This window comes from Pogona vitticeps, chromosome 3 (genome assembly GCF_051106095.1).
Source record: "Pogona vitticeps strain Pit_001003342236 chromosome 3, PviZW2.1, whole genome shotgun sequence".
Classification (NCBI taxonomy): Eukaryota; Metazoa; Chordata; class Lepidosauria; order Squamata; family Agamidae; genus Pogona; species Pogona vitticeps.
In genome coordinates, this window is record NC_135785.1 from 117,979,571 (window position 1) to 117,993,605 (window position 14,035).

Here is a 14,035-nt window from a genome sequence, read left to right on the forward strand (position 1 = left end):
ATAGACTAAGAGTCAGAAAATCATGCTGTACACTGGAAGTGACTTGATGGTATGTAACAATATGATTCCTCATGGAAGATGTCTTGGTGAAGCTTGGACGTGTCATTCTCCATAGCCTAGAATGATTCTGGAATGTGCATTCCCAGTTGCTTATTCAGTTCTCTATACATTGGGTATTATTACCATTGCTGCAGGATGTTTGATATTATCTTGATTCCAAACATAGTGTTAGACCAAATATAATGATATGCCACCTATGGAGGCCATTTTATTGGATCTTTGATTGAATAATTTTGGGTGGCTGACTGTGAGATGCACACATGGGTTTATTCATTTATACATAATTAGCTGTTATTGTCAGATGGAATCATGCCTGTGTCCAAACAAAGCCTGTAATCATAGTGGCTTGTGTCCAAACAAAGCCTGCAGAGTTTGGATGCAATGTGCTAAAACACAACAGTGTCGCATATAGCATGTTCACTTTTTCAAGTAATGAGTGCTGACATCATTTCCCCCCACATTTTCTACATTAATGACAAAACATTTCATTTTTGGCATAGCGAGTCATGCTTGAGCATTATTACTCCAAGGATAGAGCTGAGCTTTGCCATTTCCCCCTACTTTTAACTGTATGTAAGATTTGGGGGGGGGGGGAAACAAGATTGGAAGAGTTGCACAGTTTCTTCAGGTCAGGAGCCGAATGGCCACTTCTAATGCAGAAAACTTGCTTTTTCTTTTTAAAACTAAAATACAAACAGTAAAGGAGATGTGTGTCTTCTTTGTCAGGCTAACAGCATTCTAGAAAGCCCCTGGGATGCACTAATAGGCTTACAAGCAAGGTGCATATAGGTGATCCATTTTCCTTGCTTCCAGTTGAAACTCCAGTTTTGAAGCAACCCAGAACTTTTTTAGGTGTGCGATTCCATCCCCTTGTAAGAGGGGCCACGGTATGGATTAAAATGAATATGGAACTTTAAACTGAATATGTTTTGCATATTTGAGAAATGGTACTGTGGGATAAAAATGTTATGGATAGCAAGCCGACCAGAACGTCTTCCAAAGATCCTGTCTCGGAGAAGTTCCCTGTCATGGTTGAAAGTACAGAACAGGTTCTGATTTAAGTATGAAAGGTCTTCTGTGAGGATTTTGGTTTTCAGATAAAATATGTGTTGTATAGAATACAGACTTAACAATGGTGAATTACAGCATAGACTGAGGAGTCTGAGACAGCAAATGAATGCTGGGCATATGCCACAGCAATTGCTGCACCAGCGGTGTTGCATCTGAGACTGTAACACTGATCTAAAAGCTCACGGCGGACACCAAGCCAGTGCAACTGTGTGGGTCATAATTGCTGTACTGGGTGAGTGCTGACAAGCAACAGTAATGCAAGAGCCACTCAACTAGCATGGCAGATATCTGAGCACTCTTTGGGAGTTTGCTGGTCCATAACGGTAGATGATAGCTAGTGAGGAGGCAGATTTGTAATTTGTGGTGAAGGTTGTGGGACTAAAGCTTTATTTGGCATAATGCTGTCATTTCCCCAGTGAGGTTTATTGCTTGCTGCACATGTTTCAAGGTACACAGCCATAGTTTATAAAGCACTCGGAGTATCAGAACTGAGCACTTTAGAAATGGAGTTAAGTGCTGAGTCATGTCAGCATGGTGATCTGAGGGAATTGTAGCTCAAAATCTGCTTCCAAAAGCTGTGGGGAATACTGCAGATGATTGTTGAGCTGTAGATCTCAGCCCAGTAAATAGCAAGTACCACAGACAACCATGAGGACTCATGTCATCCTTTAAAATGTCTCTTCCCCCACCTTCCCTGGCCTGGTACCTTAGTTTGAATCATGTTGTGCTTAAATGTAGGGTGAAGTGCTCATAATCACATTACCTGTTTGAGTCATCTCTGCCTTTATTTGTCACTGAACAATCTACCTGCTGTCATGGGCATTAATTAAACAAGATGGCAACTGCACTTCAGACAGAGATTGAGCATGTGGTCTCTATGCAAAAGCAGAATTCTCACCCACGCGCACGCACCCCACTCCACATATTACGTATTTCAAATTCGGCAGAGCTTGTTTTGTTCCCTTTTTCTGGAGTTTTGAGCCCTTTTCTGTGACTTTCTATTATTTTAAAGTTCAGAAAACTTGTGGTTTTCCTTTTACAAGCTTCAGCACCCTTTTAATGTCACAGACAGACTCAAAGCGTAGGTAAAATTTGCAAGTGCTGCAAACACCATGTAACCTAATATGTAAGCTTTATTTTCTCGGACACTGTGTCCCTGTGGAATAGCCGGTCGTCTAGGCCAACAGTGGGCAGAGTAGCTCTCAGAGTGCCAAAAATGCCCTCTGCCCCTCTTGGTTAGAAAGTCATATTTTGCTCTTTAGAGGGGTTTGTCATGATTTGAGCACCATTGAACCCCAGCTACCCACATGCCTCAATTTTTTAAAAATAATAATAGTATAAGGTGGCTTTTCAAGTAAAACCATATTTAAAAGAAAAATATGGGTGGTGGGGAGGGAGAGGTAGGATCACTGTGGCCTTCTCAGGCCCAGGGATAGGCATATATGACCCTTGGCTCTCTAGAAGTTGGCCAGGCTTGCTGATCTGCAGAAGTCTTTTGTCCGCTCTAGGCCAGCCTTTGCAAACCCACTCTATCCCATGTGAGTTCCATCATGGAGAGATCCTGAAGGACTCTCAGGTCATGGAGTATTGTCCTTACTTAAAGCGTCCTTTGCTATTTCAAAGAGCAGCTGAAAACTGCTCAATAAAATAAAGTCGGTCAACGGTCATCTACCGTCACTGGAAGAGCCGAGTCAAAAGAGATGGTCTTCTGTCCTGGCAGGGTGGGAAAAGAGGAGGGATCTCTCAAGGTTGTGGGTTACTGGGCAAATTGGTTTGAAGGGGCAGAAGAGGGCTGGTACACATGGCAAGAGTTGGTGAGAATTCTAGAATAGCAAGAAGAGTCTGTTATTATGGTGTAATCCTGCTCAATTGCTCCTAATGTGGCTTATCCAGTAACTGAAAATGCTGACTAAACAAACTGTGGACATTTATAACAAGTAATATAGATGGAGAGAGAAGTCCTATCCAGGCATTCATATATTCAAAGGTACTGAACATGTTTGAGACTGGATATTTTAACGGAGCCCTGGCATGTAATATTTCCAGTATATTAAGAGTCTACCTTTTCCAGGATTAAAGTTGCAACATTTCCCTCCCACACTATCTCCTCAATGCTACCATGTTTATTTGGATGTAACCAATGAAAGTGGTATCAGAGTTCAGGCTAAGAACCATGTAGGTACGGAAGGAAAATCCTCAGTCATGCATGTATATAAATGGAATATTTGAAGTGATTGCAGTTATGTTCTTTTCCAGATGAAGACTCTGATTCCTATTTTCCTCAATACTCCTGTTCCAAAGACAGTAAGTAGCTAATGTCTGGAAACTGAAAGTGCACTTCTATAAGTATTACAGAATTTAAATAGTGCAAGTGAAGATGTGGATAAATTGTTAATTATATCAAATTATAGCTGAAAAACTCTTGTGATATTAGACTGCAAAAGCTTAGTATTTTTTAGAACTGACTGTTCTCTTTCTGAACTTAAAATTATTTTAAAAAATTCTCCAATTGCAGTAACTTCAGTGCCCCGTTCTAAGAGCGAGAATGACACCATCAACACAGAGAAGGTGGTGAAGAGGTCTGCCACTTTGCCACTGCCAAATCGTTCATCATCTCTTAAAACAAGCTCTGAAAGGTAAAATATGCTAAAAAACCATTGGGATTAATCTGGTACAACGGATTGTAACTCAGTGTGACTAGATATTTAACAATAATTACAGCAGTAGTTCTTAATTTTTTCAGGGCATTTTTCCACCTTTCAGTCACTCAATCTAAAAACACTTATTTTCTATAACATTATAGAAGTTTCAAGTTTTAACATTATAGAAACACAAATGGTGACTTCCTGCCATCAGGAAGGAAGCCACAGGCAAATCATCTTGAAATGCTGAAGAACCCTGCCATTTTCCCCTAAAGTTGTTAATCTCAATGTTTTTCCCATATTTTTTTCATATTTAATATGGCAGTTTATACCATGACATTCTAAAAAATGGATTGTACCCTATATAGGATATTCATTTTTTGCCGCTTTAGAAGTGCAGTCCTCTACATATTTGGATGAAATGTATCTATTGTTTCCAGTTAAGTGTTTTATACAATTGCAGCCTAATTCATCTTATGAATTTACATTTTAAATCCCTATTTAAAAATTATTGGTAATATTTTCAAACTGTGGATAATTAATTTTAAACAAATGTTCCGTTCTTGAAGAAAGAAAAACATACGTCAAGTATGTATACTCGAAGGCTTTCACAGCTGGGATCCAATGGTTGTTGTAGGTTTTTCGGGCTGTTTGGCCGTGTTCTGAAGGTTTTTGTTCCTAACATTTCACCAGTGTCTGTGGCCAGCATCTTCAGAGGACAGGAGTTAAAACTCCATCTGTGTTCTGGTGTAGTGTGTGGGATAGTTAAGTAATGAGTACTTGTAGCTGTGGGACCAGCTTTTTGTCCTTTTCAGGAGATTGGGTGATTATGGTGATCAGGATGTTTTTTGTTATGGGTGTATTATTGTGATAAGAGGAGAGATGATCTGTCACTGTGACTGATGGGTGTTTTAGCTAGTCTTCTGCGGCAGTGATCACCGTTCCTTGTGGCTGGGTAGAGTTTGTTGACCTTTTTGCAGGCTGTATTTTTTAGTGCTGGGAACCAGGCTTTGTTAAGTTAACAGGGATGTAAAGGCATACACATTTAGGCAGAAAAAAGCAATCTTGAGACCTCAGTGATAGTCTTTGCCCTAACCAGTGAAGATGATGACACCGGCTTTATGGGATGAGCCTGGGCAAAGCAAATTCTTATATAGAGAGACACAAGTTTTTTGAATGAAACAATAAAAATACAGTGAGCTGAAGAGTGAACACATGTTTCAAAATTAAATCAGAATGGAGGTGGGTGATCAGTATGCCTCTCACCATGAAGGGAATGTACTTGCCAACAATAGAAGTAATATTTTGATTTCAACATGTTCCTTCCAAGCTCTGGCCTAGTCACACACAGGCCTAGTCAAACCTAGATAAAATGCAAATCCTGTAATGTCAGAAGAGGTGGTGAAAATTTAAAAAGTGCCATGCCCCAGAGTTTTTTCATGTATTTCATGCAAGGTTTGGCATGGCACCTGGTGAGAAAGGGGTAGTGGTTTTGGATACTTTGCCATGAATTTGGTGCCTAGTAAAAAAAACCAGCATCATAATTTGGTGAAGAAGTTTAGAGCAGTTTTGATAAATGGGACAGTATTTTGGCAACCAGTGAAATGGGGTTCAGATAAGCCCTCCACCTTAATTGGAACAATGTGACTCATCTAGCATGTAAATCATTCCTCTTGTTTTGCATGATTAAACAAAAATTAAATTTGCAAATAAAATATTCATATCTATGACAGCAATGAACCATTTTCACCACAACAGGAATGACTGGGAACCTCCAGACAAAAAAGTGGATACAAGAAAATACCGTGCTGAACCGAAAAGCATTTATGAATATCAGCCAGGGAGGTCTTCAGTTCTGAACAATGAAAATTTGGTAATGTTAATATCGTGTGTGTGTGTGTGTGTGTGTGTGTGTGTGTGTGTGTGTGTGTGTGTGTGTGTGTGTGTGTGTGTGTGTGTGTGTGTGTGTGTGTGTGTGTGTATTTGTGTGTGTATTTGTGTGTGTGCGTGTGCGTCCTTGTTCACTGGTAGCATTGTTTCATACAGCTTGTTTTTAACACTGGCTTGTTTTTAGAAGACTGTCTAAATTACTTATTTATTATTTAACATCTTAATACAGTACCTTCATTTAGGTGTCCATTCCCAGTTAGCTGAAAGGGCCTTTTCTTTTTGGATGTTCCTTGCCTTGAGTGTGATTCACTTCCTAAATAAATAGTCCACATTGTTTCCATATCCTCTTGGATGGGGAGGGGGTTTTAATGCTTATATTTTAGCAGGTATAAAGTTTCAATTTTGAATTGGGTGCTTAGGATTTTTAAATGATTGTTAAAAATGAAAACAAGGCAATCCTAAGTCTTCCATTTCTGAGCCCTCCTTGCTGGTCTCTGTAAATTCATTTGCCTGTTTCCCAGTGATGTGGTCCCATGCATGGTGCAATTCTGCGCAATCTTTTTCATTCCTTCTGGATGAAAAGACAGGTGCTTTTTCTCTTGCAAGTTGGCTTCTTTGAAAAAAACAATAGCAGCACCCTTTTCTCTCTCTCTCTCTGAAACATTTAGGGGAGGAAGAAAATGTAATTTCTTTCCCTCCTCTAATTAGACACAGAGAGAGAGAGAGAGAGAGAGAGAGAGAGAGACACCGACACCGACACCGACACCACCGACACACACACACACACACACACACACACACACACACACACACACACACACACACACACACACACACACACACACACACACACACACACACACACACTGCATCCAGAACAGTCTAACCAGTAGGCAGAAGAAGAACCCTTTCCCTTTGTCCTTCTCCTTCCAAAAGGTTAATTTGCTGGCCTTTATTTCTCACGTGTGCTGCGTGCCTGCTTTACCAGAAGTGCCTAAGCAGAGCAGTGAATTAGTGAATAGTTGGGAACAGTTCAACACTCTCACTTCTTGTAACCAGTGACTTCCCTTGTTGCAAGTTGCCTTTGTTTCATTATGAACCTTCGATTTGTTTTTGTTAATAATACGTTCATTGTTGTTCGGTGGCATAATCAGATTGCTTCAGCATCCTCAGTTTATGCCTTTTAGTTGGCTCCGTCTCTGACAGACCCTTTGGATTGACTTTTCATGACTCCTCCCTCAACACCAACAGCCTCAATAGACATCAGCCACCGCAGGGCAGTGGGATGAATAGTGTTCATACCATTTGCCAGCTGAAAATGATGGCTTCCCTACCAGCTGATGCTTGCTGCAACAGCAATATCACAGTGCAAGTGGCAACTGTGGGAGTACAGTATTTTTTTCAGCAGGAAAGTGGTGTGGAAAAGGGGGATAAGAGAAAACATTCCCTGTTTTCTTACCATGCTGCAGTTCTGATCCCCATCTGGGGCAGATAGGGGCAGCTGAGGCCACTGCAAGTTTTAAAACATGCAAAGAAAGCACAGGAGTCAGAAACATTTCATGTCACTTGTCTACTTTTACATTCTGAGGTGTGTAGAAGGTTAGACTGTTTTCTGCTCTCTGCTGGTTGGAAAACGTGTTGATACCCTATCCTAATCAAAGAGTCGTGGAATGTTTGGCTAGAGACTATTTTTAAAAGTCAAGAAAATGTGCTAAGACATCCACAGAAATGTATTGTTCTGTTAAAAAATCTTTGTTTCGTGCTGCAATTGTACTTCATTCTTTATATAATTTTTTATATTGTGTTTTCAATTTTTCTGAATAATTTGCACAGAGAATTTTAGCAATGGTTGGTATAGAAATAGCATGAATGAATAGATGGATGAATGAATGAACGAACGTGTGGTTGTTTTTTTTTTTTTAGAATTTTATCCTTCCAGGTCTAATCTCCACATGACACAGCAAGAGGAAGAGGCCTTCCATTCTTTCAGCACCTTTTGAACACACTTCTTTTCAGTCTTCTGAGATGAAATGTTTAAATAAGCTTAAATCAGTCTACGCGGTGTGCAGTGGTTGTCATAAACTGCAGCATTAGAATTTTTTGCCTTCAAATAGATTGTAGGCACAAAATGGGGAGCCTTTCTTGCTCAGTCTGCTCCTGTCCTCTCAAGTTTTCCCTCTGTGTTAATTCTGTCTGAATTCTTAACATTTATCTGTGTATTAAGTGTCGGTGATCCAACAGAATGAAGCCTCTGTATCCATTCCCCTTAGAAACCTCTCAGTTAACATATTCTTTCTAACTGTCTCCTCTTTACTTTAGAATTCCACCCTCCACTCTGTTTGCCAATTATGACAGGCTTTCTCATATATCCATGCACTGTTAAAGATGCCATATTCTGTGTAAAGTACAGTAGGTGTAAAGGTGGGGAGTGGGGTGCAGGAAGAGGCATGATAAAAACTGAAACTCTGTACTTGGAACTAGTATTTGAAGAATGCTGTTCAACAGCTGGAAAATGAAGAGTCTTGAATGTTTCAGCTGACTTTTAAGACTTTCGGCTAGGAGCCTGAGAAGGCTTTGTGTGTTTCATCAGTAGAAGAGCATTTGTCCTATTCAGACAGGACTGTTTGGAGAAGTGACCCATAGGTGTGGTGGAGAGCAAGATTATACTTTCCCTCATTCTCCCATCTATCTGCCTCAGTTACAAGCATCCCAATTCAATAAAGAGTATGTGTTTAAATAGGGTGAGCCTAGGATAAGCAACCCTGGGTTAAAAATAACTTCAGTGCCTTCCAGTTGATTTATATTTTTCTTTCTTGCAAAGAAATTTACAATCCTTCCAACGTTATTAGTGTATGTCATACTTACATGGCTTGGTAAATCCATGTCCTGATGATTTTTATTCAGAATGAATAGCATAAAATTGAAAATGGAGAAGGAAACAATATTTATTTATTAAAAGATGTCAGAGAGGATTTAGAAATGGTCTATATTAATATTAAAAATTCAGTTCAATAATAAAACTTAAGCTAAAAAAAAAGGAAAATCAGGGGGCTTAAAATCATCAAATAGTATTTTGTGTTTTAGTTAAAAAAAGTAAACTTCTTAACTCTTTTGCCAAAAAATGTACAACAGGCAGCCCCCTTGCCACCTACCCCCCAGCATCCGAGAAAAGTCATTCTGAAGCTGATCACCAGCACAGGGAAGACCTTCTCTTTTGCAGGTGATGGATGCATCTACAGAATGCGCACAAAGACTGCTTATGCTGGCTGATGTGGCATGCATGTTGATACATATTTAAAAACAGGGCTGAGGAACATGTGGCTCTCAGACTTATTTGTGGTTCCTGAGGGCCATCCTAGCACTTCTGTAGTGACGCTTCTTTGGCCTCAAAGAGGCTGATTTCTGCTCCTAGAGACCTCCGGGAGTGGTGGCTTTTATCTTAGGGGTCCCAGACTCTCCAAAAATGGAAACTGGAAGTTTCCACCCAGCAGAAGATTTTGTATTTACATGCCTTATTCAAATACTGTGTCAGTATCTAAGAGCGTAATGTCGTCTGAAGCAGGACAGGCAAGAAAGGCAGACACACATTTGCTTCTCACTGATTGAAGGTATTATAATAAATATGCAAAGAGATTATAATCACTATACCAATTAAGGTATCATTGCTCTGTGATCGTAACCTGGCCACCCACTTTCTGAATTAAGTCAGGGTCTAGTGCTCTGTGCTTCTTGTAGGCCACACACATGGAAGTACCAGCAAAGATGAAATATTTATACATTGAAGACCAAAATATTTATGTTAGAATTTACATATTGGATTCTTCATAAGAAAACAAAGTTTAATTATTTATGTATGGAAAGTGCATTGGAGTGAAACTTCCCAATCATTGGATTCGAAAATTGAAGAATAACCAAAGTCAAGAGAAAAATGCTTTCTTTTAATGTGACCAAACTTTTATCCAGTGGTGATTCTTCTTATTCCTCTGTAGTTATATCCACTCTGTGGAAATTTTTTTAGAGAAATATGTTTGTCCAACTGTAATTTAGAAACAGGATTTATTTAGTAATTATCACTGCAATCCTGTACATGCCTATTATATACGAATGTAAGAATTGTATTCAACAGAATATATACTCCCAGAAAAGCATATACTGTATAGGATTGTAGCTACTCTTACCAAGAAGCAGGTTTAGAGTACCAACTGAGTGTGCACAAAACCAATGGAAAAATGCAGAATGTGGCATCTTTAATAGTCCCTTCTTGTGTATTCTTTGCATAATGTTGTCCTTCTTTCTTCCATATCTGTGTCACGAACTCCTTTAGACTCGGGATATAAGCCCAGAAGAGATAGATTTAAAGAATGAGCCTTGGTATAAATTCTTTTCGGAATTGGAGTTTGGGAAACCGGTAAGTGTGATAGCCATAACCAGTACGTTTTCCTTCCATACCACACCACACCTACCACTCCCTAGTCCATTCTCATGATACAGTTACGATGTACAATGGTAAGACAAGAAAAGGCAAACCCTGTTGGTGGCGATATAGCTGTTGCACTGTCACTGGAAATGATACTGGTATTCCTGGGAGGGAGGGAATGTGAGAAGGATAATGTCGCATGCGAGAATTCATTTTGTTCTTGAAAGGAAACGTTACTTCCATTAGATTGCACATTTTTCCAGGGGTTTCTCTTGTTAAATAACTTCACATCAGGAGAGTATTGCCAGTTCTTGCCCATTCTTGTCTTAAATCTTTGAAAACTACCAGTTATTTATTGAGGAATCCCATATAATACCTAGAATTTGCTCTATCTTTCTGTCCTTGTTCTCTCTGTGCTGCTGCTCTTCCCCCAGATCCAGTTATCTGAGGAAGTTGCAGTCATGGCAAAATGATGCTTAATGGCAGACACTCATCTTAAATGAGTCTCAAGCACAGGAGTCTCTGATGTAGAAGAAATGGCCTCCCCTGAGGAAATAGTGCAGTATAAGACAAAACTCTACATGAACAATTGAATTGAAAAGTTGCTTTGACTACTTTGTTATGTTTAATCAACACAGTGCATAGAATACAGTGGACACTTTGCTAATGTTAAATTATTGTGACAATTTCACATTCCATAATATTTGTCAAAATTTATTAGAAGCCCCTACAGAGGAAAGAATTCTACTGGCATAGATTCTTCGCATACTTTACAATGATAATTCTCTATGTGGTAGAGAGCATTCCAGACCTTCACATTGCCCCTTTCTTCAAGATGATGGACAAATTCTAGTTGGATTGATCCTTTTCTAAACAGTGATGGGCTACAGTTCTCCCAGACCAGCCTTATGTAGAGTCAGCATGATGGAGTTCTTGGTGTTAGAGCCTACCTTTGGTGGGGTTTTGTGAAGTTTTCCTCTTTTAGGCAGGACTGCATGTGAAGAAGAGTAACTAACTGCCTTCCTCACCACCATTTTGCTCCATCAGTTCTCCAGGGGATCAGTTAACAGCTTGGTGGAGGGGGAGAGCTGTTAGATCCATCACATCACCTTAATCAATATAGGTGGGTTCTGACAGAACTCCGTGAGATGTCACCAGCTACTTCAGCTTTTTGAAGGCTTAGTAGGTTTTCCAAAATGACTGGGTGTGCACAACTCTGAGAGCCCATTGAGTTGTTATGGTCCATGTCTCTTTATAACAAGGCCTTGGTTAAGGTGCAAATTACCTCAGTTACCTTTGCACTGTCAGGGGGTGGTGCAATTTTTTTAAACCAGTGAACCACACCTCTAACTTGGGTTTTCACACACCTGGAGTTTCAGGCAGGTTGTGATATGGCAACATGGCACAAGGCATGGAATCAGACATCCTGCTTCTCTGAGTGAATCTTCCAACAGGCTTTAGAGAACTCAGTCAGCCCTGGGGCAAGATGTACTGGAACCACTCTGTTTTCTCCTCAGCTGATATCCCATCTCACTGGGGATAAAATACATGTTAGACTGGTGTATTTTTTTTGTTCAGACACTATGAAGTTTGCTCCAAGAATCTGAAGACTTTGTATTTCTTGGATGGAAGAGGGCATTACTCATATTCCCTTTGAATAGCCTGCAAGAAACACAGACAAAAGAAAAAAAGCCTCCTTTCTTTAAGCTAGACACAAAGTTCTCTGACATCTTCCGAATCCTTCAGATATCTGGGAGTTCTCCTAGACATCCAGCAATTCAAAGTACTTCTATTTTTGAACAGGCAGCACAGAACTTTGTCATGGTATAAAGACTCTTAACTTATGATGATGGTGGTGATGGTGATGAGAACTTTTCTCATGGAACTCTTAGTGTCATCCCGGAACTCAATAATAACGTGAACTTACCTTCGCAACATGAGGCTGTTGAAATTATTTTTGCCATTGCCATTTGCCAAGAAATTGGATCTCAGGATGAGAAATAAGGATCACTACACTTCGTGGTGCTGATGGTTCACTACCAAATCAGGGTATCAGCTTCTTTGTTCCAGCCAGAATGGTTATTTCAGGTGATGCCAGCTGGGTTGGGGTGTTCACCAGGGAGGCCGGGTAAGACAGGGCCTTTCTTAACATCAGTTTGTGGAGTTCAGAGCAATCAAGTTTTCATTTGAACTTTAGAGCATTATCAAGGAGCATCAGATGCTTAAATGCAGGGGTGGGCAAAATGTGGCCCTCCAGATGTTGCTGAACTGCAACTCCCATAATTCCTAGCCCACAGAGCCAATAGTGAGGAGATCTGGGCCTAGCCCACACAACCAATAGTGTGAGGAAAGTTGGGCCTAGCCCACACAGTGAAGAATGTTGGGATTTGCAGTTCAGGAACATCTGGAGGGCCGCACTTTGCCCAGGTCTGCTTAAGGGGGTATTCTGTGTATCTGCCAAAGCTTGCATGAACAAACTGGAAAATACAAAGTTAGGACACTCAGATTCTTTTTTGATCTTCAAGATGTTAGAAATTAATTTTAGTGGTCCACTTGATGGGCCAGACAACATATTTGCAGACAAGTTGATCAAGGAGGAGATGCAAGATGTGGAAAAGAGGCTTCTCCTGAAGGTATGCAGTTAGATTTCAGAACACACTGGCCTTCAGATGTCGTACTTTTTGGCAAGTCTGTTCTACACAACATCTGTGTAGAAATGTAGTAGGAATGAACATGCTTGTCTAGTCCTTGGCTGACTGGCTTCCCCACCATCTGTTCCCTCAGGGTGCACCAGCTGAGGATAGTGTTGATTTTATAGCCCTTTATTAGCCCAGGCATCCATAGCTTTCAGACATGATCTGTTCAGAGGAATCAGTGGCTTCTCTGCTATCCAGGCCTGATATCTCAGGGCTTTAGGACTTCTCTCACTGATGTTTTGTCAACTTTCCAATCCTGCAGGAGGAAGCCTGCCAGTATGTTTTATATTACTGGGACAGCTTTCCTGTAATGCTCCTGAGCCTTCAGGTAGACATCCTATAGTAAACAGTGTTAAAGAGACTTCTTGAGTTTTGCAGGCTGACTTTATGAAGTGGTTTGGTACCGGCATCCTTAAGTCTCCGTTGTCTGTTCTTATCAGACTGTCAGGATGTCATGGAAGACATTCCTTTACTAGCTACCCACATGTTGGAAAGTTCCAAAGTGCATGTAAGGGCAGTGCTTATTATCTCTTTTCCGTTCACAGCCTGATACGCCTGTCCTGAAAACTGAATTGAATCTTTCTTCTTGCACTTCGAGCACACTGTATTCCTGTTCATTAAAATTGTGACTGTTAAAATAGTGGTTTTGGTCACTGTCACCTTTGTTAGAAGAGAGAGGGGTATTTTTTGTTGATCCCCAGTGCATGCTGTTCACTAGGACAAGGTGCTGTTTTACAAATCCCTTTCTCCTGCCCAAGGCAAATTAAGTGTTCTGCAAACATCCAGTGCATTCAATGGGCCATGCATCTTCTAACTTCTGCCTTTTCTGAATATGCGGAAGTAGTTGTTACAGCTCCTTGGGCTAGATCCCTCTGTCTCTCTTAGACTAGACTTTTGGTACTGTGATAATATATGTCTGCAGTTTGATATCTCATTATTTTCTACTCTTTGAACATTCTGTAGTTTGTATTTGTGAAGGCTTTCACGGCCGGGATCTAATGGTTGTTGTGGGTTTTTTGGGCTCTTTGGCCGTGTTCTGAAGATTGTTCTTCCTAACATTTCGCCAGTCTCTGTGGCCGGCATCTTCAGAGTACAGGTTGCTGTCCTCTGAAGATGCCGGCCACAGAGACTGGCAAAACGTTAGGAAGAACAACCTTCAGAACACGGCCAAAGAGCCCAAAAAACCCACAACAACCATTCTGTAGTTTCATATTTTTGTACATATCTTTGGATTGTGGAAATTGAGAGACTGACTAGTT

General features: G+C 40.4%; 1 protein-coding gene across 50 annotated transcripts in view; it reads left to right on the plus strand.

The window, feature by feature from the left end:
• Positions 1-14,035, plus strand: part of SORBS1 (sorbin and SH3 domain containing 1) — a 166,668-nt gene that overhangs the window by 106,487 nt on the left and 46,146 nt on the right. For 37 of the 50 annotated variants that reach the window (XM_072994897.2, XM_078390592.1, XM_078390608.1 and 34 more), the window contains 4 exons: positions 3,388-3,435; positions 3,647-3,767; positions 5,532-5,646; positions 9,988-10,071. In XM_072994897.2, the coding sequence (XP_072850998.2) occupies positions 3,388-3,435; positions 3,647-3,767; positions 5,532-5,646; positions 9,988-10,071 (368 nt within the window). The remainder of the gene's footprint in view (positions 1-3,387; positions 3,436-3,646; positions 3,768-5,531; positions 5,647-9,987; positions 10,072-14,035) is intronic. The other 13 variants (XM_078390589.1, XM_078390619.1, XM_078390597.1 and 10 more) reach the window with 1 other exon arrangement.